The sequence below is a fragment of the Solenopsis invicta genome, chromosome 8, assembly GCF_016802725.1.
Source record: "Solenopsis invicta isolate M01_SB chromosome 8, UNIL_Sinv_3.0, whole genome shotgun sequence".
In the NCBI taxonomy this organism is placed as follows: Eukaryota; Metazoa; Arthropoda; class Insecta; order Hymenoptera; family Formicidae; genus Solenopsis; species Solenopsis invicta.
Window position 1 is genome coordinate 18,898,642 of NC_052671.1, and position 24,672 is coordinate 18,923,313.

General features: G+C 34.9%; 1 protein-coding gene across 6 annotated transcripts in view; it reads right to left on the reverse strand.

Annotated features, from left to right (window-relative positions):
* LOC105193321 overlaps positions 1-1,857 on the reverse strand; it is a 32,363-nt gene extending 30,506 nt beyond the window's left edge. For 4 of the 6 annotated variants that reach the window (XM_039452308.1, XM_039452306.1, XM_039452307.1 and 1 more), the window contains exon 1: positions 1,442-1,856. In XM_039452308.1, the coding sequence (XP_039308242.1) occupies positions 1,442-1,444 (3 nt within the window). In that variant the 5' untranslated portion in view covers positions 1,445-1,856. Of the gene's footprint in view, positions 1-1,441 lie in introns of all 6 variants that reach the window. The other 2 variants (XM_039452309.1, XM_039452305.1) reach the window with 2 other exon arrangements.
* Between the last annotated feature and the right edge of the window lie 22,815 nt (positions 1,858-24,672).

A 24,672-nucleotide genomic window follows, 5' to 3' on the forward strand; every position in this document is an offset into this window, starting at 1 on the left:
TTCTTGTTTTCACTATAATATTCTTTTCATATCCATCATACGGGATTCATCATTTATATTTGTGTTATATTTTGTGTTTTTGACAATCCAGATACATAATCAGCGGCTCCAAAAACCTTTGGAAACAAAGTTTTAAAATTTTTTGTACACATTAATTTTGTTGTATTTTACAGAAAACTTTTAGTTCGTTTCTTGTACTTTTACTGCTATATAGAGTCCGCCATTTTGAATTTTCAAAAAAGTTTAATTGCTAACTAAAGTATTATAGATATACATACATATTTACAATTTAAGATCAAAAAGAAATTTTGTTGGTTAAGCTGAATTTTAAAGCGACAGGACGATTCGCTTGATAAAGAATGCCCCCTATATATTTTTCACGATTATTTAGCAAATCGTATGCAAACAAATCGGTAATCTGCAATCGTGAAAACGTTGTAGCAATCGTATCAACGTTTTAGGCGGAAAATATGGTGACAGCTACGTGATTATAGCCACGTGCTCGTGCGAGCGTAATTTATGTAAAGATTGCAAAATCAATCGCTTCGTTTAGTTGCGGTTTTGTGCGAGTTTAGTTGCAACTCGAGCACGTGTGTTGGTACAAAATTCACAATTCAGTCTTGTCAAGTGCTCGTGCGCACTTACATATTCGATTACGCGCGCGGTATTCCGTGAAAAGCATCCCTTAACAACGCTCGTAGAGACATGTTCTAATGTGGCAACTCTGCGGAGCGACAGTGGTATAAAGTGTGAAAAATCTCGTGACAAGCAACGTCACGTTCTTCGATGAGCAAACATGTCCGAACATTATTCAACATTCATTAGTCTCTAGCTACTCTTCGAATAATGTCCGTTTTTTTCACACCTTCCGATAGTTATCTTCTAGATAAAAATATCCGTTAAATGATTAAAAATTTATTTTTTTCACTGAAATCTCTTTATGTGTCTAAAGGATAACTGTTCTTTGTACTAACTTTCAACACACAAAATGTATTACACTTTTATTAAAAATTACCATGGAAGATGTCTCATGAATAAAGTTATTTAGAGGTGAAAAAATTGGGCACAAATCCAACTGTGGAATATAATAAGAAGAATCTCATATAGCACAGAGATTTTTTTTCAGCAATATTGCATTAGAACATTACTAGAATGTTCTGTGCTGCATGAGATTGCTCGCGGTTGAACAATATTCAATTCCCATCGTTGAATATCGAACCTCGTGAACACGAGCTTTGTACTTGAGCGAACAAAATTTGCAATCAAATTATTTAGCTTTAAGCGCGTGACACTGTCGAGCAATTTGATTTCGTATTTTATAAACCTCTGTTTACAAAGTGTTTAATTGAGAGAGAAAAAAATACCCCAAAGTACAGAAAAACAGGAAAAGGATGTATCACGTTATTACAACGTGTCCTGCAGATCTTGCAGACGTATTTACCATAGACGATTATCATGCTTTACCGCCACTTTGATGGACATCTGGATGACACCCGCCACATTCTTGCGACACGCGCCACGCGATCCGAAGATTATAATCTCCGTTCGTTATTCGCTCGTGGATTTGGAACTTATCTATGCATCGAGAAAGGAGGAAATTCATGCAAAACTCCCGTGTCAGACGCAACGGAATCGACAGGGAAAGAACGGTAAGAGAGTGGAAAGTATTGAGTGTGGCGATATATCTCGCGCGCGATCACGCGCCCCTGACACCTCTGAGTAGCAACGCGTCACCGTGAGACATGGGTGTGGATCTACTCCTAGATAACGTGCCGCGATCACTGCCACCCGTTCCGCTATCTACCGTACGGAGCATCCCCGCGACGGCGCCCCGACTGACGGACGGAGTCGACGCTCGGCGTCGGCATCAGCGTCGGCGTCGGCGTTGGCGTCGGCGTCGCGTCGGCGTCGGAGTCGGTGTTGGCGTCAGCGTTAGTGTTGGCAGGGGTTGCTGCCTCTGTGCGCCTGGCGTCGCGATGCGTCACATTGATATCCGCGCGTCGTTTGTTCTTTCTCACGATCCTTGGTCGGTGATCGGCGATGCTGCGCGCATGAACGAACATCACCATGAATCTTAAGTGGCCGACTCTTTTTCCTCCGATAACATTTAATGAGAGCACCCAGGCAACACGAAAATTTTCAGAGGTACAAAGTTGGAAAAATTGTATTAAATGTAACATAAATCACATGTCCCAAACGGTCCACTCTAAATTTTGTGTTAATTTAACATAATCTGTATGTGTTAAATGATAACATTAATACTATGTTAATATTTCAACAACAAAAATATAATCCTGATCGTAATTTGAAGTTACTTGTGTATACAATTAACATAATTTTTATGATAAAATTAACAGAAGAATAGTAAAAACGTATTGCCCAGTTATTGTTATAGTGTAATATCAACACGCTTCTTTCTGTAAACTTTAACAGATACAAAATGTAAATTATAAAAATAGTTTAAAAAATATATTAAAGTAACACAATTTGCACGTATTTAAATACGTTATATAATATTATTATAAATTATAACGTTTTTCGACGTTATAATATTATTGTATATGTAGTAAATCTTAAATTCATTTTTCTTTTTATTAAATTATTGTTAAATATTTTTGCTGAGACATTTTAAATAAATAAAATAAATGTTTAATAAGTACTTAATAAATATTGTTTTTACAAATTGTACAATATATAATTAATGAAAAATAAATGTTAAAAGGTATTTAGAAAACGCGGCCTACCAATTAAGATATATTTTTGTTATAAATAATATGTTTTTTTTTAATACTATTTAAAACATTTGTGAAATATTAAAAATATGTTTCAAATATAAACACAATATTTTATTCTTTAAAAAAAAAGCATGAATTTTATTAATCTTGGTAATATCTTTTTCTTTTATTTAAATAATAAATTCACAAAACTGAAATAATGGTAAAAATGTAAAAAATTATAATTAATATTTCTTGACAAATATAAACAAATCTGTCTTATAATTTATGTAAAAAAACATATTTATAATTTTTGTAATTTTGTTAATTCCTAATTTTTGTTTGATAAATAAATGTGTTTTAAATAATTTTTAAATAAATGTTTACAAATTTTAAAACATTGATGAAATATTGAAAAAAACTTTTAATTTTAATTTTTTCAAATATTTGGGAAAAGGACGATTTTGAACAATTCATCATCTGTTTAACTAGAATTTTTTTTTCTAGTGTTACGTCCGCCGATTTGTAAACTGGCGTTGTAATTAAATTAATTTCGGCCGCTGTCACCAGTTGTTATGATTATGGTGATATGCTCGTTCTCATGACAACAATTATTTTATTGTTGAATTATTTTTCCTTATAAAAGAATTTTGGTTGAAATGATAATTTAAAAGTTGCATCTTTACGTTACGTGGAAGAGGGTGCGTGGAACAGGAGGTGAAGAAGAAAGTGCTAGAATTTATTTTAATTTAGAACTTTTTATTAGTTATAAATCCGTGTTATTTCTAATACATAATTTGTACGGGTTACAAAAAGAAATGAACGGGATAATTGCAAAAGAAGAAAAAGAAACTTAGTTAGAAAAATAGAGAGAGAGAGAGAGAGAGAGAGAGAGAGAGAGAGAGAGAGAGAGAGAGAGAGAGAGAGAGAAAGCGGGTGTGAGTGTGGTCGTAATAGAATGTAGTCTGATTTCTCTAGAGAGAGAGAGAAAAAAAAAATTAATAATAGGACAAAGAAAAGAATTTATAAGAAAAGATCTCTTTATGTTAATCTAGAAGTTTCTATTGAAAACCAGAGATGTTCTGCCTCTGCCTCTATTTTGAAGGAATTAATATTTTGAGAGGAGTGTGAGTTCATAGGATCGAGGCTGCGAAGGCGCTACATGAGCGGAGGCTCAGGATCGCGCATTCGTGTCTCGTTAGGTTCCTTAGGATAGAATTTTTTTTTGTCTTGAACAGGGCTTAAGGAAGAGCTGTTTGAATGGTGGTTCATTCAGCGCACAACCTGGCCGCTGTACATGACATCGGTGCTGAGAGGATTTTTAGGAGTTTTGTGGAAGGGTGGAGACAAGTGGAGAGACATCTCAGTAATTCTCAATGAAAGTTAACTATTGACCCACCCGTTATCTTGTTAGCGATCTGCAGTTTAGGAGGCTGCCCTGGTTTGCGCATTCACCGATCGTTGACTCGATATAAGTGATCTGTTTTCCGATTTCGCGTCGTATTTATACCATCTGATTGTAGACAAGGGGTACCAGGGAGGAGAGATTCTCGATTTCTGTTAGACTTCCAATATAGGTAAGCCCTTTAACGATCACGCGCCTTCCGCGTGCCGCGCGGCTTGCGAGTTAAGGGGGAATCGCGTATGAGATCGAGAATTAATTTCGATACTTTAAAATATAAAATATAATATTCAAAGGATTTTTAATTTGAGTGCGCCGAACTGCAGTGCTGATTTTTCTGAATTGATACATAGCGAAAGAGTTAGAATTTTTTTGTACAAACTATTTTTTTATCGGTCCTGAATCTTCGGAAACCCTTAGCGATTTTAATTTTTATGGGTTTTTAATAAGGCGAGCACAGAGCGCAAACTGAGAGCGAGAATAATAGATTTTTAGATTGAAACCCATAAGTTTATTAATGCTACTATTTTTAATTGTTCCGTAAGGATAGACGGAATTATCATACGAGAGTCGCGAGGAGCGCGCGCCCGCGCGGTGCTGCGACAAAAATTCCGAGATCCCTTAAATATTTATGTAGGTTACAATTCTTGAGTTATCTTAATTCTGATTTGGTAAGATGGTAGTGTCAATTTTTCCGGATCATTATATTACCGAAAAGTTTGAATTTTAATATTACTTCTGGGCAAAACTATTTTCCTTTGCGTTTGAGAAAATAGTTAAGATCGGGCCGCGCGAGCTTGACGACGCAGGCGGGAGCCGCGAGGCACGGAGAGACCGCGCGCGAGCGTTGTGAATCGCGTTGTGAATGCATTCCGCGCATTATTTCCAATTTTTTACAATTTATATTTTAAATAGTGATCTCAGGTTTGCATGTACGGCGCGATAGCACCCAGTACACGCAATCATCACGTGATCACAGGTTTATTATTTTATTATTATTTTTGCTGAAAAGTGTTACAAAATTTGAGCGGTTATGCGTAGCTATTACAATGTTATATTATGTCAAAATTTGTTTCTGTAGCATTTTAGAAAGTTTAATCACATTAAAAATTATGTTAATGTATGCGTGCGGATGGTGCGTAAAGTGAAAGAAAAATTTTGGGCACCAGACGTAACATCTAAACAATCAAATTTTTCATTATAGTTCTAATGTTTAATTTTTGAAGGTAAAAAAATGTCGACTGAAAATATGTTATAAAATATTTAATTTTTGCAAGTTAGAAATTGAATTTGATTTGTGCAAGTAAATGTTTTTGTGATAATGATATATATTTTTAAATCATAAATTTTTTAAAAATATTAATTTACATGCAAAAAATTCCATTAACAATTACAGTTTTTCAAGGAGAAATGTTTTCCTTGAACATTCAATCAGACAAATTAATCATTGTAATCAAGCTTGTGACGTAAACGAGTGTTCATTAGTGTTCATTCATAAACATATGTAGATATGATGCTATACCCGTATGTAGATTAATAAATTGCATCGACAGCCATTTAAATTAAATTGCAGAAGTGGGATCGGTCACTAATTACTCTGTTTGTTATAACTCAAGAATAAACTTCCAACAGTAAACACTTTGTTTGAATAATATTAAAAATTACAATTTATTTACTTTTGTGTTAATCTGCATATATTTATGTGGCATATTTTACAGAATTGCAAGATTGAACTTTTTACTTTATTCTAATATGTTTACTCTAATATTTTTCAAGGATGACACGTTTTTGTTACAATTAAAACCGTTACCGTTATCATTACTTTTTTATTATAATAATTTAGTAATAACGTTACAATTTTTTAAAATAGTAAAACCAGAGTTGGAATAAACACTTTGACAAATAATTTATTATTTACGTTACTCATTAAAAAGTAACTCGTAACTTTACTTGTTATGATTGACGCAGTTAAAAACTTATGAATCGATGAACCAAGTGATTTAAAAAGGAAAGAAATTTTATAGAAAAGTAATACTAATTTAGTTTCTGTATTATGTTTTCCGTGCAAGAAATAAATTGCCATAACCTTAAAAAACTGTCATCTATATTCAAGAGCCAATTAATCATTTAATTAATCGATTAACGTTACAATTGCGCTCTTGCTCACAGATGTTCAAGTTAACTTTAAACTTTTTTCAAGTTGCTTTTGTTGCAATTCTGTTCCGCCAAAAGTTTACTCCCGAAATCTCGAATACGGTAACATGTGTCATAAGCGACTTGAAAAAGTTTGGAGTCTGTTTTCTGCAGAGAGCTACATGTGCTTGGGTTATTATTAGGGTTGACGATTATCCATTTATCCGGATATTCGGATATCCGAGATAGAGATAGATCCGAGATTAAATATCCGATTGAAGCGGATATCCGGATCTTTCGGATCCAAATTTGAAGCCGTTCGGATCCAAACCATTAAATTGTTTGTTATTCAGATGATTCTTATAGAAAAAAGATCTCATTATAAAGATAAATTTTTATTTCTTGACATAGAACGAAAACATAATATATAGAAGTTTTATAATAATAACTTCATAACTTAATAATATTTTTTTAATTGGTCAATTAAACAAGTTAATTAAACAGATTCCGATTTTGGAACAGAAAGACAAGAACATCGACATTGGCAGGATCAAGGCAACATCTTTTTATAGTTACAGTGTTTCCACACGTGGAAAACACTCTTTCAGATCCAGCTGATGATGCGGGTATGCTGAGATATTCAAGCTTGTCTGCGGAAGCCGTGCAATATTGCCATACCCAACTTCTCTTCTTTGACATAGTACACTTCTCAAACACTGATAAGTAGATTTTCGTTTTCTAAATGCCAATAACGCTGCCAGACAATGATAATTCAAAGCCGCGTGTTAGCGAGCTCAACCTTCGAACGGCGAGTGTGAGTGTCAACATAAACAGACACTGGCAATGTCAAGCTGGTACTTTTCGTTCTCTTTGTAACACAATTTTCAAATCCGGATCCGGATTTTTATACCAATTGTAAACTTTTTAGATAAGATGAAAAAAAATAATCCGGATTGATTCGGATATCCGGATCTTCATATTCTATCCGAAATATTCGGATATAGAATCCGGATAATATCACTATCCGGATACTCGGATATCCGGATATCCATAGATTCGGATGAAATCGTCAACCCTAGTTATTATTGTTTCGTTTCCGTGGAATCGTTAGCATCCTTAAATAAGACATACAAGATTACAAGAACAATAATATTGCTCGAGTTATTTTGATATTTTATCAGCAGGCACGTTTTAATTGACAAGACTACATGAAACTATAGCTATGCGGTATAAAAGCACGCGTTTTGGCGCCGTCTTGACGACTATCTATCGATTGCAATTTGAGATAATGGGCCACAAGAATATACGCTTATATATCTCAAAGTGAACAAAAGAGGTACAATAGACAAGAATGAGATGCAAAGAATAGTTGAATTTGCTAGCTGTCAACAAAATGTTGATAGTTATTAAAATTAATATTGGCATTGATTATTATATTAGAAAAGATGGAATTATAGTTACTCATTTACATTTTATTTATCTACATGTAATAATGTTGACAATAATCAATATTTTTAATTGAAGAACTTAATAATTTTATTCAAACTGTTTTAACTTTAACAAATTCTAGGCACAAAATTGTGACATACTTATTACATTAAACATTATTTATAAAAATGTAGCGACACTATGTAATGGGTCGAAGAAGAATAGAAATAGTAAAAAGGTACGGCCCACCACAAAAATAAATTTTAAAAATTGAGGTCAACAGTTTCACAAATGCCAATAAGAGCCGACACAGGATGGACGTGTGTGAAATCCAATTTATTAATTGAAGTAATTAACAAACGTTTCGACCCTTCTTTGGGTCATCTTATTGGCATTTGTGAAACTGTTGACCTTGGTCTCTAGAGCCTTGACTATTGCAATTATTTAAAAAATTGATTTTAATAGAAAACCATAATATTTTATTATAAAATTATACATTTATTTAAAATAAATAGTAAATATTGCAGAATATATACAAATGTATGTATACGTAAACTTTTTGCATATAGACTGTATAATAGTACTAAAAATGTATATTATAAAGAAGAAGAGGATCATATGGCACCCATTTTCATTTTATTGAATAACGTTGTTTATAATTAATATTTTTTATTGAAACTTGAACGATTACATTCGTCAGAGTGCTGTTTGACAAATCCTAGACTCAAAATAATGAAATATTTATTATTTAAGACGTGATTTATAAAAATCTAATGCACTACATAATCGGTGGAAGAAAAAAGTGGTTGTAATATAGCTATCCATAAAAATAATTTTAAAAAATTAGTTTAGTTTAAAAGAAACACAGTACCTTGTTACAAAATTATATATTTTTCATTGTTTAAAATTTTCCTGATTTAGAATTTTCCTGCGTTAGAAGCTTTAGAAATACCAATAAAAATTTTATTAGACATATCATTTTATCCCTGTTTAACATTAAACAACTAGCATAAAATGATGTCTCTAATGTTTCTAAACACCGCTCTTTAGAATGACAATCGATTTATCGAAGATATTTCGATATAAAAATTTCGTTTGAAAAATTATATTAACAAAATTCCATGTTATGGTTTTAACTTTGTATAACTTGAAATGTATATGGCCGATTAAAAAGTTAAATAACAAAAAACACTCGAGTGTATGTACCTTCGTGTGATAATACACTCAAGTTTAAGACTAATGAGGAAGTATATGTAATTAAAGTTAACAGTGTACCTTGAAAAAGTTTAGAAGTGCTCAAGAGTAAAAATGCCTTATAACAATTGTCAGTCATTATGTATTGGCATATTAGCATTATTACAAAACGGCGGACTACTAAACAAATAACTCCATAAGCAATTGTTAGAATATGTCATCTAATAACGGAAATAATAGAGGTAACCATATTGTCGACAGTAGTCATAATACCCTCTTCTCTTCTAATTATACTTCCTCGTTATTCATAAACTTGAGTGTATTATCACACGAACGTACATACACTTGAGTGTTTTTTTATTATTTACTTTTTTATTCGACTATACACATTACGAGTTATACAAAGTTAAACCAATAACATGGAATTTCATTAATATGGCTTTTTAAGTGAAATTTTTATATCAAAATATTTCTTCAATAAATCGATCGTCATTCTAGAGAGCGGTGTCTAGAAACATTAAAAGCATCATTTTATGCTTGTTGTTTCATGTTAAACAGGGCTAAAATGATATTTCTAACTAAATTTCTAATAGTATTTCTAAAGCTTCTGAACGTAGGAAAATTTTAAATCAGAAAAATTCTAAACAATGAAACATGAAACATTAAAAATACATAATTTTGTAACAAAGTACTGTGTACTCTTTTAAACTAAACTAATTTTTTAAAATTAAATTATGGATAGCCATATTACAACCACATTTTTTTCTTCCACCGATTATGCAGAATATTAGACTTTTATAAATCACGTCCTAAATAATAAGTATCTCATTGCTTTGAGCCTAGAATTTGTCAAACAACACTTTGACAAATATAATTGTTTAAGTTTTAATAAAAAATAATAATTATAAACAAAATTATTCAATAAAATGAATAGGTGCCATTTTACCCTCTTCTCCTCTATTCTTAGTTTTGAACATTTAAACATTTTTTAAAAATACATTATATATTAATATTTTTAATTACACTTGTTTCTTCATTCTATTTAAACTTGATTGTATTATCACATTTATCACACAAATGTATATACACTCGAATGTTTTTTTATTATTAAATTCAGCTGTATATATTTTGAGTTAGACAAATAAGTTAAATAATAATATGGGATTTTGCAAACGTAGGCCTTTATACGTACTAATGATATGTCAACGGGTCTATTACGTTCTCTTTTTCAAAGTTTTTATATTAAAGTAGTTATTCAATAAGTTAAATCTAATTGTAGTTTTACTGTTAACTTATAGTTTACATTACCCCTAGTAGCACAGTACATTGGCTTTATCTTGGTTAACATTGGCGAAACATTGGTTATGTTGAGAGTACATTGGCCAATATTTCCCAATAAAGAGCCAATATTGGTAATAGAATTAAATTGCACATGTACTTGTAATATTGCTCGCCAATTAATAAACAATATTACATTTACATTGAAAGTGCATTGGCCAAGATTCGCCAATCTAAAGCAAATATTGTTTATAAAAGAAACGGTAATGTGCTGCCGATGTGCTGACAATGTCACGAATCAATAATTGTATTGTAAATATTATCGATAGACAAAATAGGTCCATAAATGAAAAAACGATCTACATCCCAATGAGCAAACAATAGTTTTCAATTGTTTAAAAAAAAATTTTGTTTATAAAAATTTTTTATATTAATTTAATTATTGTATTATATTGACATACATTTTCTAATTGCATTCTTAGTATTCTTACTCAAACAAATAACAGAAAGTTATTCCAGATACTATTCCGTAATTGTGAAATTAGTAAAAAGACTATAATTTTATATTTGTTTATATAAATAATGTGCTTTAATTATACATATTCCATTTTTTCGATAACGTATATTGACCTGATCTACCAGTTATACGAGGTGTGTTCAAAAAGTATCGCGAATTTTGAATTTTCGCGGGTTACGTATATTCGAATTTCGATCTTTTTGTGGCGTTATGTTGGTACTCATGTCTCTCACTTATGCCGACAAGCTCGGCCATTTTGAATGTTCACTTAATTGTTGACAGCTGCTTTGCTTGCACGTGTTTTGGATCGTCTTCGATTTTTACCTATTCAAAAAAATGGATCAAAGAACCTGTATCAAATTTTGTGTGAAAAACGAAATTAAGTGCGCGGATGCATTCCGAATGTTGACTGTGGCATACGGAGAAGCTACCTTGGACCGAAGCAACGTTTATCGGTGGTACAAAATGTTCTCAGAAGGCCGAGAAGATGTGAACGACGAAGAGCGTTCCGGACGCCCGAGCACTTCAACAACAGACGAAAAAATTAATGAAGTGGAGAAAATGGTATTGGCCAATCGTCGAATCACCGTTAGAGAAGTTGCTGAGGACCTAAACATATCGATTGGCTCGTGCCATTCGATTTTTATCAATGATTTGGGCATGAGACGGGTCGCCGCGAAATTCGTACCAAACGCCCCTGCTCACACATCGTTGCTTGTGCGCGACTTTTTGGCCAAAAACAACACACTAATGATGCCGCAGCCACCGTATTCCCCAGATCTGGCTCCCTGTGACTTTTTCTTGTTCCCTAAACTGAAGAGGCCCATGAAAGGACGACGTTACGCTACGCTTGACGAGATAAAGACGGCATCGAAGGAGGAGCTGAACAAGATAAAAAAAAATGATTTTTTGAAGTGCTTCGAAGATTGGAAAAACCGTTGGCACAAGTGTATAATATCTCATGGGGATTACTTTGAAGGGGACAAAATAGATATTCATGAATAAATAAATAATTTTTGAAAAAACACAAAATTCGCGATACTTTTTGAACACACCTCGTATACACGTATCAGCACAAAGTGTTTATAGGTCATCGCGAGGGATCAGTTTGCAGCGATCACACAGGTCAAGCAATGTTCACCGGAGTCGCAACTCGAATGACCGCTTGGGTTCGAAAAAAAATTCAATTAATATTGCAACTTCAATATTGGTTAAACAAGACAAAGTGTCAACCTTTTAATATTGGACCAATGTTGAAAACCCAATGCACAACCAATATATATAATACCGCATTTACATTTTTTTTCACTATTGGACCAATATTGCAACTTCAATATTGGTTAAATAAGAGTCGATAACCACATTTTAATATTGGACCAATATTAAAAATCAATTCACTCCCCGTATTGGGTTTACATGATTTTTCAATATTAAACCAATATTGCAACTCCAATATTAGTTAAATAAGAATCAATATCATACTTTTTAATATTGGACCAATATTTTGTGCTACTAGAGACATAGAGGAGAAGAGATTATTATGACTACTGTCAACAATATGGCTACCCCTATTATTTCCGTTATTAGGTGACGTATACTAACAATTGCTTATGGAGTTATTCCTTTAGCAGTCCGCCGTTTTTTAGTGATGCTAATTTGCCAATACATAATGACTGACAATTGTTATAAAGCATTTTTACTTTTGAATACTTCTAAACTTTTTCAAGGTACACTTTTAACCTTTAATCACATACACTTCTTCATTATTCTTATAGCGTTTTTCACTGGAAAACTAGTGCGCACTGCGTATGCACTTGCTGCAGGTAATTGGGCGTTTCCGTTGGTACCGTCATCGTGCGAACCAAAACGTCCAATTGCCAGCGGCGAGTGCACACTCAGTGCGCACCAGTTTTCCCAGTGTAAAACATTATTAAACTTGAGTGTATTATCACACAAAAGTACATACACTCAAGTGCTTTTTTGTTATTTAACTTTTTATACATTTCAAGTCGTATACATTTCGAATTACACAAAGTTAAATCAATAACATGGACTTTTGTTAATATTGTTTTTTAAGTGAAATTTTTATATCAAAATATTTTTTTGATAAATCGATTGTCATTCTAAAGAACGGTGTTTAGAAACATTAGAGACATTATTTTATGCTAGTTGTTTAATGTTAAACAGGGATAAAATGATATTTTTAATGAAATTTTTAATGGTTTTTCTAAAGCTTCTAACGCAGGAAAATTCTAAATCAGGAAAATTAAAAATATATAATTTTGTAACAGGGTACTCTTTTTCTTTTAAACTAGTTTTTTTAAATTATTTTTATGGATAGCCATATTACAACCACATGTTTTTCTCCTACCGATTATGCAGTGCATTAGAATTTTATAAATCACGTCGTAAATAATAAATGTTATTACTTAAATATTTTATTACTTTGAGTTTAGAATCTTTCAAACAACACTTTGATAAATGTAATCGTTCAAGTTTTAATAGAAAATATTGGTTATAAACAAAGTTATTCAATAAAATAAACATGGGTGTCATATTACCCTCTTTTCCTTTACACACACACACACGCACGCACGCACGCACGCACGCACGCACGCACGCACGCACGCACGCACGCACGCACGCACGCACGCACGCACGCACGCACGCACGCACGCACGCACGCACGCACGCACGCACGCACACGCACGCACGCACGCACGCACGCACGCACGCACGCACGCACGCACGCACGCACGCACGCACGCACGCACGCACGCACGCACGCACGCACGCACGCACGCACGCACGCACGCACGCACGCACGCACGCACGCACGCACGCACGCACGCACCACACACACACACACACAGGATGATTCAGGTCGCCCGTGACAGCCGGCACGTACGTATTTCTCATAAGAAATTGAGTCAAAAATGCTAATAACAAAATGTTGTAGGATCAATAGTTTTTAAATAATGAGCGTTTGAATATATCCAACCACAGGGCGTGATGTTCGCGCTGTCAAGAGTGGCACAACTAAGCGATTTCTTCACTGTATTCCTCACTTTCTCTGTCATATTGTAATTTAGATTTTTGATTATTTTATTTTCTAAATATGGAATATTTATTTATATTAAATGCAAATTTCAAATGCAAATTTTTGTAATAATGTTTTTGATAAAATTTTTGACAAAGAAGTTTTAAAAATGTTTCTCGACTAAATTTTTATTTTTTAAATATAATTTGATCAGATAACTTAAATAATATTGATTTTGTTTATTAATTTATTTGTTTACACGTAAAATTCCCTATTTTAAAACCGCTTTTTTTATTTTATAAATAATGTTTTAACAAGTTTGCAATTAACATTACTTGTCAATTATACTGAACTCAAGATGTTAATAGAGATTTCATGGAATCTTTCCAATGTTAAAGTTTGGCACCGTGCCATTTAATAGTATTCGTTAAAGCGCACGGTTGGCCATTTGTATGTGTATATGTATGTGTGTGTGTGTGCGTGCGTGCGTGCGTGCGTGCGTGCGTGCGTGCGTGCGTGCGTGCGTGCGTGCGTGCATGTGTATATATACAGACACATTTAAATTTGACATTTTCGCTATATTAGAATGCAGCAGTAGATGTTACATGATCTAAAGGTAAGTTAAAGACGTGGAAAAATGTTAATATCTTCAATATGGCCCAATTGTTCAGGTTGACGTCGGAATATAACCGAAGAGCGGCAGTTGTTGAAGGTGTCCGCGCCGGAAAGACGCCAAGCGAATTATCAAGTTCTTTGGATACCCGAGATCGACGGTGTATAATATTGTCCAGAGGTACGCGGCCTCGGAAGAATCCGAAGTGGGCTCCTGGATTCCGGAACTCGTTCAAAAAACACGAGAACTCATTTTGAAGAACCCAGGAACTTCACTTGCAAAATTAACGGCTATCTTGGGAGTGAGCAACACCACTGTTCGTCGGATTGTTCGAAAGGACCTTAGATACAAGTCCTACGTCCTCAACAAGACGGCGCACTTGCTCATACGAGTCACTTGGTGCAAAACTGGCTATCGGACAATGTCGACATGATTTGGTCAAAGGATTTCTGGCCTCCGAATAGTCTCGAATGTCCCAATTTGAATTCTTTCGACTACTACGTGTGGGGCAAAGTCGAAAGGGTTACTAACAAGGACAGACATCCTAATGTGGCCTTCCTTCAGACCGCTATTGAAGCGACATTCATGAAAATGGACTGGGCGAAATTGCAGACGGCATGCTCGCGCTTTTGGAACAAGATCGAAGCGATAATCGAGGCGCAAGGCGGCTACATTGAATAAAAAGTCTCAGAAAAGGTCGCTTAACTTAACTATAAAATAATTTATTTGTACTTTTACATATTTTCTGTAATAAACAATTTTTCGCAAAAAGACTTGTAACGATCTGGCTTTTTCCGCGCACGGGGCGGCGTGAGTTTGGCGGACGAGGATGCGGATTGAGGTTGCCAAGAGAACCAGACTGTTTTGGTTGGAAAGAAATCAGCGAATCTTTATTTCGCGTAGCGTTTTGTACAAAATAATAGTGTGGCGTTTTTAGCCACGACGCGCGGACGGACGGATGGCGGTGACGCTTGGACGGACGTAACAAAACTTAGAAATTACGCGCGGACGGACAGACGGAAACCAGAACTCGGGACGGACGGACGGTATTTACACGCGGTATTCGAAACGGTCGGATTTTAAACGCGGTATCGTACACGGTGTCTATTTACAAGTTCGCGGAATTCCGAGCCGAGATTCTCGGAACTCGGAATCCTTGTTGACGCGCGGGTATCATGGCCTTGCCGAAGGCCGCGGCCACGGCCGTAGACGACGCGCGCGCGGTACAGCTGTACTCTATCCCGATCGCGGCGCGCTGCGGTTAATACCGTGATGTTCGGCGGTGGTGATCGACTCACGCCAAAATCTCTTGGTAGAGGCGCGGAACTCCACACTACACGTCGTGAGTCGATACCGAGACGGGATGGCGGATCCGGAAGTGCCGACTATCAGGATCTCGTGGTGGAGCCCAAGATGGACTTGAGCCCGTGAACCGGCGGACTAGGAAGGCGGATGGCTCGTGTCAAGATCGCTTGATGGAAGCTAAGGCGCTTAACTCCGTGTGAGCACTTGGGATAGGTTTTTTTCTGCGGACGAGAGATCGGACGGAGAAGAAGAGAGCCTCGACTCTCGGAGCGGCGGTGCTTATATACCCAAATCTCGGTGGCAGGGACGGTGCGGGGGTACGGAACGGTACGGAATCGGTGGGGGACTCCCCGCTGCTCGAGATCGGTCCAGCGGTCGCCACTCCGGTCGAGCGCGTGCGCGCGGAGATCTGTCGCGGAGATTTGACGCGCGGATGCGTCAACGCGCGCTACGCTGGTGTTCGTATTTCTTATGGGCGCTACGCGCCGTGTTTTCGCTGTCCGGCGGTTGTTCGGCCGGACAGCCCGGAACGGTGAACGGTCCGAGGGGGGGGCGGCGGAAAGGAGGTTTGTTACAAACTTTCATGTCCGGATTTAAGTGGCGGACCCTGTATATATATATATATATATATATATACACACAGGGTGTTTTATTTTAATAAGGCACCTCGAATAACTTCGAAGGAAGTGATTAAAAAAAAATTGACTTAGAGAAAAGTTGTAGGGTTCAAAGAGGGATATAAGAAGGTACTATTGGTTTTGACCTTGGATGGTGTAGTTAAACTTAGGTCAAAGTCACATCGATTTTCTTAAATAGAACATATTATTTTTGATTCCAAATTCTAATAACTGGTGTCAAGGGCTTTCCAAAACCGTATAAATAAGTTTTCATTGAATACTTTCCGAGTCATAAAGCTAGAACGTTACAGTATAATGAAATGTATACTGTAATGACGTTCCAACCAGTGAGGATAAGATCAGAACAAAATCCAGCCAGTGAAAGTGAGATCAGAACAAGATCCAGCCAGTGAAGGTAAGATCAGAACAAGATCCAGTCAATGAAGGTAAGATCAGAAAACGATTCAGCCAGTAAAGGCAAGATTTTGTAATCAATAAAGGCAAGACAGGACTATGTTCTAATCAGTAAAATCAAGACATACACCTTATGATATTAAATGTTCAAAAACAGATCGGTTTTGTTGTTGGATGCAACGCTTGAGACGATGGCGGAATGGTCGTCGATATTTTGGAGTACAGCTGGAGTAATACTCCTGCACGTTTCTTGAATGCGGTTTTTCATGTCTTCGCTGGTCGTTGGTTCTTCTGCATAGACAATGTCTTTGACGCAACCCTAGAAGAAGAAATCTAAGGGAGTTAAATCAGGCGATCTAGGAGGAAATTCATGGATTTTGCCGCCTATACCAATCCATCGATTCGGGGATCTCCTGTTTAAATAATTTTTGACAATTCGAGCTTTATGTGCAGATGCTCCATCCTGTTGAAGCCACATTATACGGAGTACTTGATTGTCAACAAATCGGATAAGTTATTTTGAAGGAAGTGTAAATAGTTTACTGCGTTGAGATTCTCCACAAAGAAATATGGACCAATAATATGATCTCTTATAATTCCAACCAACATGTTTATTGACCACTGTCTTTGGAATTCTTGGGTTTTTTTGCCAGTAAAAATTTACATCTGAATAGTAGTAACAGTTATATCGAGTAACCTGCCCTCTATTATTAAATGTAGCCTTATCCGAAAAAAGCAAAGGCTTTCACAAAGGCAGGGTCTTTTTGGATTTGACCTTGAGCACAAAATTGCATTCGACATTGAAAGTCTTCCTCTCCTAGTTGCTAAGTTAAGTTAATGTGATAGGGATGAAACTTAAAAGTCTTCGTAATTTTATTGGCTGTCGATCTTAGTATACCATGTTGTTTTTCAATAATCCTAGTAGATATTTAAGGATTTAGCATAACGCTAGCAATAGTAGCCACTGCCGCAGCTTTATTTGGACCCGTTTTTATTTGTGTGCGTTTGAGTATGCCTCAGTGTTCAGCACGGTCAGAAAGTTTCTTCATGACTTTTCTGTTAGAAAGTTGGTGTCTATCCGGGAATCTTACCGAATAAAGCCGTGTTGCAGCGGAGTAATTATTGCCTGACTCACCTACAATGCAAATCATATCAACTATTTCATTTGGTGAATAGTCGGCCATTTTCAATAAAAAAATTTCTTCAAATAACAAACAATGATAATAAATCTTACAACAAAACTTCTTTAATTCTTTATGTCCATGCAATGTGCATTCACTTTAGCGAACTGATCCTATTCAAATTGTACAGTATATCACGGATACTACTCTTGTTGCGTATGTTCAACAAATAAAAAGCAATACCTAATAATAATTAATGCGTTTGTGAAACAAATAAAAATCAATTAAAAAGTAATTTAGGACAATTTTAAGGTCACCATTGGATGTGTGAGTGCAATAATTTTTGTCTGGGTCATTTTCTTTGAAAATCACTTCCTTCGAAGTTATTCCCCTTACGGAAATAAACTATTGGAAAGCCAATAATCACTATTGATTTACAATAGTGATTATTTATTCTCCAATAGTGATTATGTAGCATCTAATGATTGGATTATTCGCAATAATTATTTCCTAATAATTTTTGAATGAGTGATTATTGATTTCATAATGAGATTATTTGCAATAATCATTCCTCAATAGTTCTTTTATGGAATGATTATTGATTTCATAATCAGGTTATTTGGAATAATCACCAGCACACTACTTTTAATAGTTAATATATAAATGATTATTAGTCGACTATTCACAATAAACCCGATAAGAACTGGATTATTTTATACGTTTATTAAAAGCAAGTATGGTATAAAACAGGTATAGGTATGTGGCAGATATGTATATAGGTAAAACGGTTTTTATACGTTAGTGCAATATACGTTTATAATAATCATTCTTATTACGTACTGTATATATAATACGAAACCTATTTTATACGTTAAAAAATGGTTTATAAAATGCCAGAAATGTATTTACGTTTAACACGTATAAAAATACTATAAAATACTATCATATACTAATTAAACGTTTCTTAAATACGTTTATGATTTGTAAAAGTTGTCTTTAAATAACGTATCAAAAATAGGATTTAATATCCAGGTATGATATACTTTTTAAATATGATAATAAAATTTTAAGCGTAAATTATATTTATACGTTTTTATTGCAGCAATATTTAAACGAATAATAAACGTATTTATACACATTCGGTATAGCTAATTGAAAGTTTATTAAAAACGTATATTATTTATGAAATAAAAAACATTTATAAATCATTTCAGAAATACCGAAAACGGTTAAAATCCAAGTCATTCAATTATTAATAGTTATTTTACACGTAAAAACATATTAAACACGGTGCTCTCAAAAATCGAGCGATTTGCTTTGGTTTTGAGTCTCAAACATAGACTTTGTGCTATGTCTATGGTCTCAAAACTTTTTCGCGACGACAGTTTTCGCGCCTTCGCGGCTTGCGCGGCTTCCACTAGGTGGCCATGCCGCGAGGGATTTTCTCGTGAGTGTAGTGCGGCCACAGGCATTATATCTAGGCGCCACCGTGACCGTCTTTCTAAATCGCACTTCAGTTAAACTTTTGTGAACTAATTGTTGTAATCTCGAGACGAATTTCGCCTCTCGTTTTTTTTCAAATGTGATGTGTATGTTGTTCGCTGTTTCACATCAATTTTTATATTTTTACATGTAAAAATAACAATTTGTATTGTTATTAAATCTTGTACATAAATGTTTAATTCAGATTTAATTTTCATTTAATCTTTATAAACAAAAAAAAATATATTTTTTTGGAAACTATAATTTATTACGTTTAATTATTGATTTATCGAGACATATTTTATATGACTATATAAATCGTAGTAACTATTGGGCTCAAATAATTTTTCAATAGTTCTGTGTAATAGTTCGTCCCAATAATCCGCGAAAAAACTATGACGAATAATGTAATAGTTTTATTAATAGCTTTACTAATAGTTACAATAGTCCATTTCCGTAAGAGTCGGGCTGCCTTCTTAAAATGGGACCTGTACTGTTCTGGAAAGCCATTAACACCAGCTATTAAATTTTGGAATTAAAAATAAGATGTTCTATTTTAAAAAATTGATGTTTTTTTTAATGAAACATTCTATTTTTTATTCAATGTAATAGCTGGAGTCAAGAGCCTTTTAAAACGGCAATAAGTTATAAGGAGTATAAATAAGTTTCCGCCGTTTTTTATCAAAAATTTGGCATTTATTGTGAAAGTACGGTACCTAATGTTTTATTCGAAGTATTGTCCATCGCTAGCCATTACTTTTTCCCATCTTTCTGGCAGCATACGGATACTACGTTGGAAGAATGCTTCATCTTTTGAAGCTATCCACAAATCGACCCAATATTTTGTATCTTCATATGATGTGAAGTGTTGCTCAGACAGGTCATGCGCCATCGATCGAAACAGGTAGTAATCAGAAGGAACAATGTCTGGTGAATACGGCGGGTGGGGTAAAACTTCCCAATTGAGTGTTTCCAGGTAGGTTTTGACCGGCACCGCAACATGTGGACGAGCATTATCATGCAGAAGAATAACTTTGTCGTGTCTGGAGTAGTAGTGGGCACGTTTTTCCTTGAATACTCGGCTCAATCTCATCAATTGTGTTCGGTAGAGAGCCCCAGTAATGGTTTCATTCGGTTTGAGCAACTCATAATACACGACACCAAGCTGATCCCACCAAATACACAACATGAGCTTTTTTCCATGAATGTTCGGCTTGGCTGTCGATGTTGAAACATGGCCAGGTGGTTCCCATGATTTCTTCTTCTTTGGGTTATTGTAGTGGATCCATTTTTCATCACCAGTGACTATACGATGCAAAAAACCCTTTCGTTTATGCCTGGCAAGCAGCATTTCACATGTGAAAAATCGGCGTTCAACGTTTCGGCTTCAGTTCACATGGAACCCAGTTTCCTTGTTTTTGAATCATTCCCAATGATTAAGCGATATAAAATTAGTCAAAGATTAAGGCTCACTTAAATAAATTAATGATGAGGAAAAATGAGCTTGAGAGCCACGCAAGATGTCAGGTGCGAATAAATAAATAACAGCATAAATCCAATGATAAACGTTTCGACCTTTAATGTCGGTCATCCTCAGTATAAAAGTCTATGAGAACAAAATAATCGCAATAATTATAATAATGTTACAAATTTTTTTTCGAAACAAACGAAAAAAAAAACACAATTAAATCTAGTTACCAAAAAATTAGAAATTGTGATAAAAGGAAACATGTGTGGTTTCCGAAACAATTTCTAATAAAAGTAAAAAATTTAGGCGGAGATACAGAGAATTGAGGACCCATGGTAACGCTCGGGTTAATTAAAACAATTAGTCAAAGATTAAGGCTCACTTAAATAAATTAATGATGAGGAAAAATGAGCTTGAGAGCCACGCAAGATGTCAGGTGCGAATAAATAAATAACAGCATAAATCCAATGATAAACGTTTCGACCTTTAATGTCGGTCATCCTCAGTATAAAAGTCTATGAGAACAAAATAATCGCAATAATTATAATAATGTTACAAATTTTTTTTCGAAACAAACGAAAAAAAAAACACAATTAAATCTAGTTACCAAAAAATTAGAAATTGTGATAAAAGGAAACATGTGTGGTTTCCGAAACAATTTCTAATAAAAGTAAAAAATTTAGGCGGAGATACAGAGAATTGAGGACCCATGGTAACGCTCGGGTTAATTAAAACAATTAGTCAAAGATTAAGGCTCACTTAAATAAATTAATGATGAGGAAAAATGAGCTTGAGAGCCACGCCATTTATTCGCACCTGACATCTTGCGTGGCTCTCAAGCTCATTTTTCCTCATCATTAATTTATTTAAGTGAGCCTTAATCTTTGACTAATTGTTTTAATTAACCCGAGCGTTACCATGGGTCCTCAATTCTCTGTATCTCCGCCTAAATTTTTTACTTTTATTAGAAATTGTTTCGGAAACCACACATGTTTCCTTTTATCACAATTTCTAATTTTTTGGTAACTAGATTTAATTGTGTTTTTTTTTCGTTTGTTTCGAAAAAAAATTTGTAACATTATTATAATTATTGCGATTATTTTGTTCTCATAGACTATTATACTGAGGATGACCGACATTAAAGGTCAAACGTTAATCATTGAGATTTATGCTGTTATTTACTTTATTCGCACCTGACATCTTGCGTGGCTCTCAAGCTCATTTTTCCTCATCATTAATTTATTTAAGTGAGCCTTAATCTTTGACTAATTGTTTTAATTAACCCGAGCGTTACCATGGGTCCTCAATTCTCTGTATCTCCGTCTAAATTTTTTACTTTTATTAGAAATTGTTTCGGAAACCACACATGTTTCCTTTTATCACAATTTCTAATTTTTTGGTAACTAGATTTAATTGTGTTTTTTTTTCGTTTGTTTCGAAAAAAAATTTGTAACATTATTATAATTATTGCGATTATTTTGTTCTCATAGACTTTTATACTGAGGATGACCGACATTAAAGGTCGAAACGTTTATCATTGGATTTATGCTGTTATTTATTTATTCGCACCTGACATCTTGCGTGGCTCTCAAGCTCATTTTTCCTCATCATTAATTTATTTAAGTGAGCCTTAATCTTTGACTAATTGTTTTAATTAACCCGAGCGTTACCATGGGTCCTCAATTCTCTGTATCTCCGCCTAAATTTTTTACTTTTATTAGAAATTGTTTCGGAAACCACACATGTTTCCTTTTATCACAATTTCTAATTTTTTGGTAACTAGATTTAATTGTGTTTTTTTTTCGTTTGTTTCGAAAAAAAATTTGTAACATTATTATAATTATTGCGATTATTTTGTTCTCATAGACTTTTATACTGAGGATGACCGACATTAAAGGTCGAAACGTTTATCATTGGATTTATGCTGTTATTTATTTATTCGCACCTGACATCTTGCGTGGCTCTCAAGCTCATTTTTCCTCATCATTAATTTATTTAAGTGAGCCTTAATCTTTGACTAATTGTTTTAATTAACCCGAGCGTTACCATGGGTCCTCAATTCTCTGTATCTCCGCCTAAATTTTTTACTTTTATTAGAAATTGTTTCGGAAACCACACATGTTTCCTTTTATCACAATTTCTAATTTTTTGGTAACTAGATTTAATTGTGTTTTTTTTTCGTTTGTTTCGAAAAAAAATTTGTAACATTATTATAATTATTGCGATTATTTTGTTCTCATAGACTTTTATACTGAGGATGACCGACATTAAAGGTCGAAACGTTTATCATTGGATTTATGCTGTTATTTATTTATTCGCACCTGACATCTTGCGTGGCTCTCAAGCTCATTTTTCCTCATCATTAATTTATTTAAGTGAGCCTTAATCTTTGACTAATTGTTTTAATTAACCCGAGCGTTACCATGGGTCCTCAATTCTCTGTATCTCCGCCTAAAAATTTTTTACTTTTATTAGAAATTGTTTCGGAAACCACACATGTTTCCTTTTATCACAATTTCTAATTTTTTGGTAACTAGATTTAATTGTGTTTTTTTTTTCGTTTGTTTCGAAAAAAAATTTGTAACATTATTATAATTATTGCGATTATTTTGTTCTCATAGACTTTTATACTGAGGATGACCGACATTAAAGGTCGAAACGTTTATCATTGGATTTATGCTGTTATTTATTTATTCGCACCTGACATCTTGCGTGGCTCTCAAGCTCATTTTTCCTCATCGATATAAAATTGCTGGTTGAGTCACTCCTAATGTAAGTGCAAGTGCTTCTTGCATTTAGCACGAATCTTCATCTAATAATGTTTCCAATTCCGCGTCTTCGTACACTTTCGGCCTTCCGCTACGTTCTTTGTCTTCGACGTCAAATTCACCGCTCTTAAACTTGTGAAACCACTCACGGCAACTTCTCTCACTTAAGGCAGCCTCACCATATGCTTCTACAAGCAATCGATGTGCCTTGGTTGTAGATTTCTTCAAATTAAAGAAGTAAATTAAAAGCTCCCGCAAATGACGCTTATTCGGCTCAAAACTCGACATTTTCGCGCGAAAAAAGATATATGATGCTGATACAAAATCGCTAATATTTTAAGGTTATGTTGTTGCCAGATGTCCAACCTTACGATAACGTTTTACAACAGACAATTTCAACCATAACATACTAGTGGCGCCATTTTTTGTGAAACGGCAAAAACTTATTTATACTCCTAATACTTTTTATTAAATATTTTCCAAATTATAAGACTTGAAAGTTACAGTATAGTGAAACTTTTAAGCCTTATAACTCGGAAAGTATTTAACAAAAAGTAACTTATTTATACGATTTTGGAAAATCCCACCAGTTATTAGATTTTGGAATCAAAAATAGTATGTTCCATTGAAGAAAATTGATGTGACCTTGACCTAAGCTTTAACGACGCCATCCAAGGTCAAACCAATAGCACTTTTTTATATTCCTCCTTGAACCCTACAACTTTTGTCTGAGTTATTTTCTTTGAAATCATTTCCTTCGAAGTTATTCGGGGTGCCCCATTAAAATATATATATGTGTGTGTTTGTGTGTGTGTGTGTGTGTGTGTGTGTGTGTGTGTGTGCGTGTGTGCGTGTGTGCGTGCGTGCGTGCGTGCGTGCGTGCGTGCGTGCGTGCGTGCGTGCGGGCGTGCGGGCGTGCCGGCGTGCAGGCGTGCGGGCGTGTGGGCGTTCGGGCGTGCGTGCGTGCGTGCGTGCGTGCGTGCGTGCGTGCGTGCGTGCGTGCGTGCGTGCGTGCGTGCGAAATATATATATGTGTGTGTGTGTGTGTGTGTGTGTGTGTGTATTGTGACGGTGTTTTTACGCACCTGACACAAGTCTCAGTCGCCCGCTCACAGCGTAGTTTAAGAACGCGATAGTCATCCGTCTCGAATAATTATTAACGTACGGAATTGGGCGCC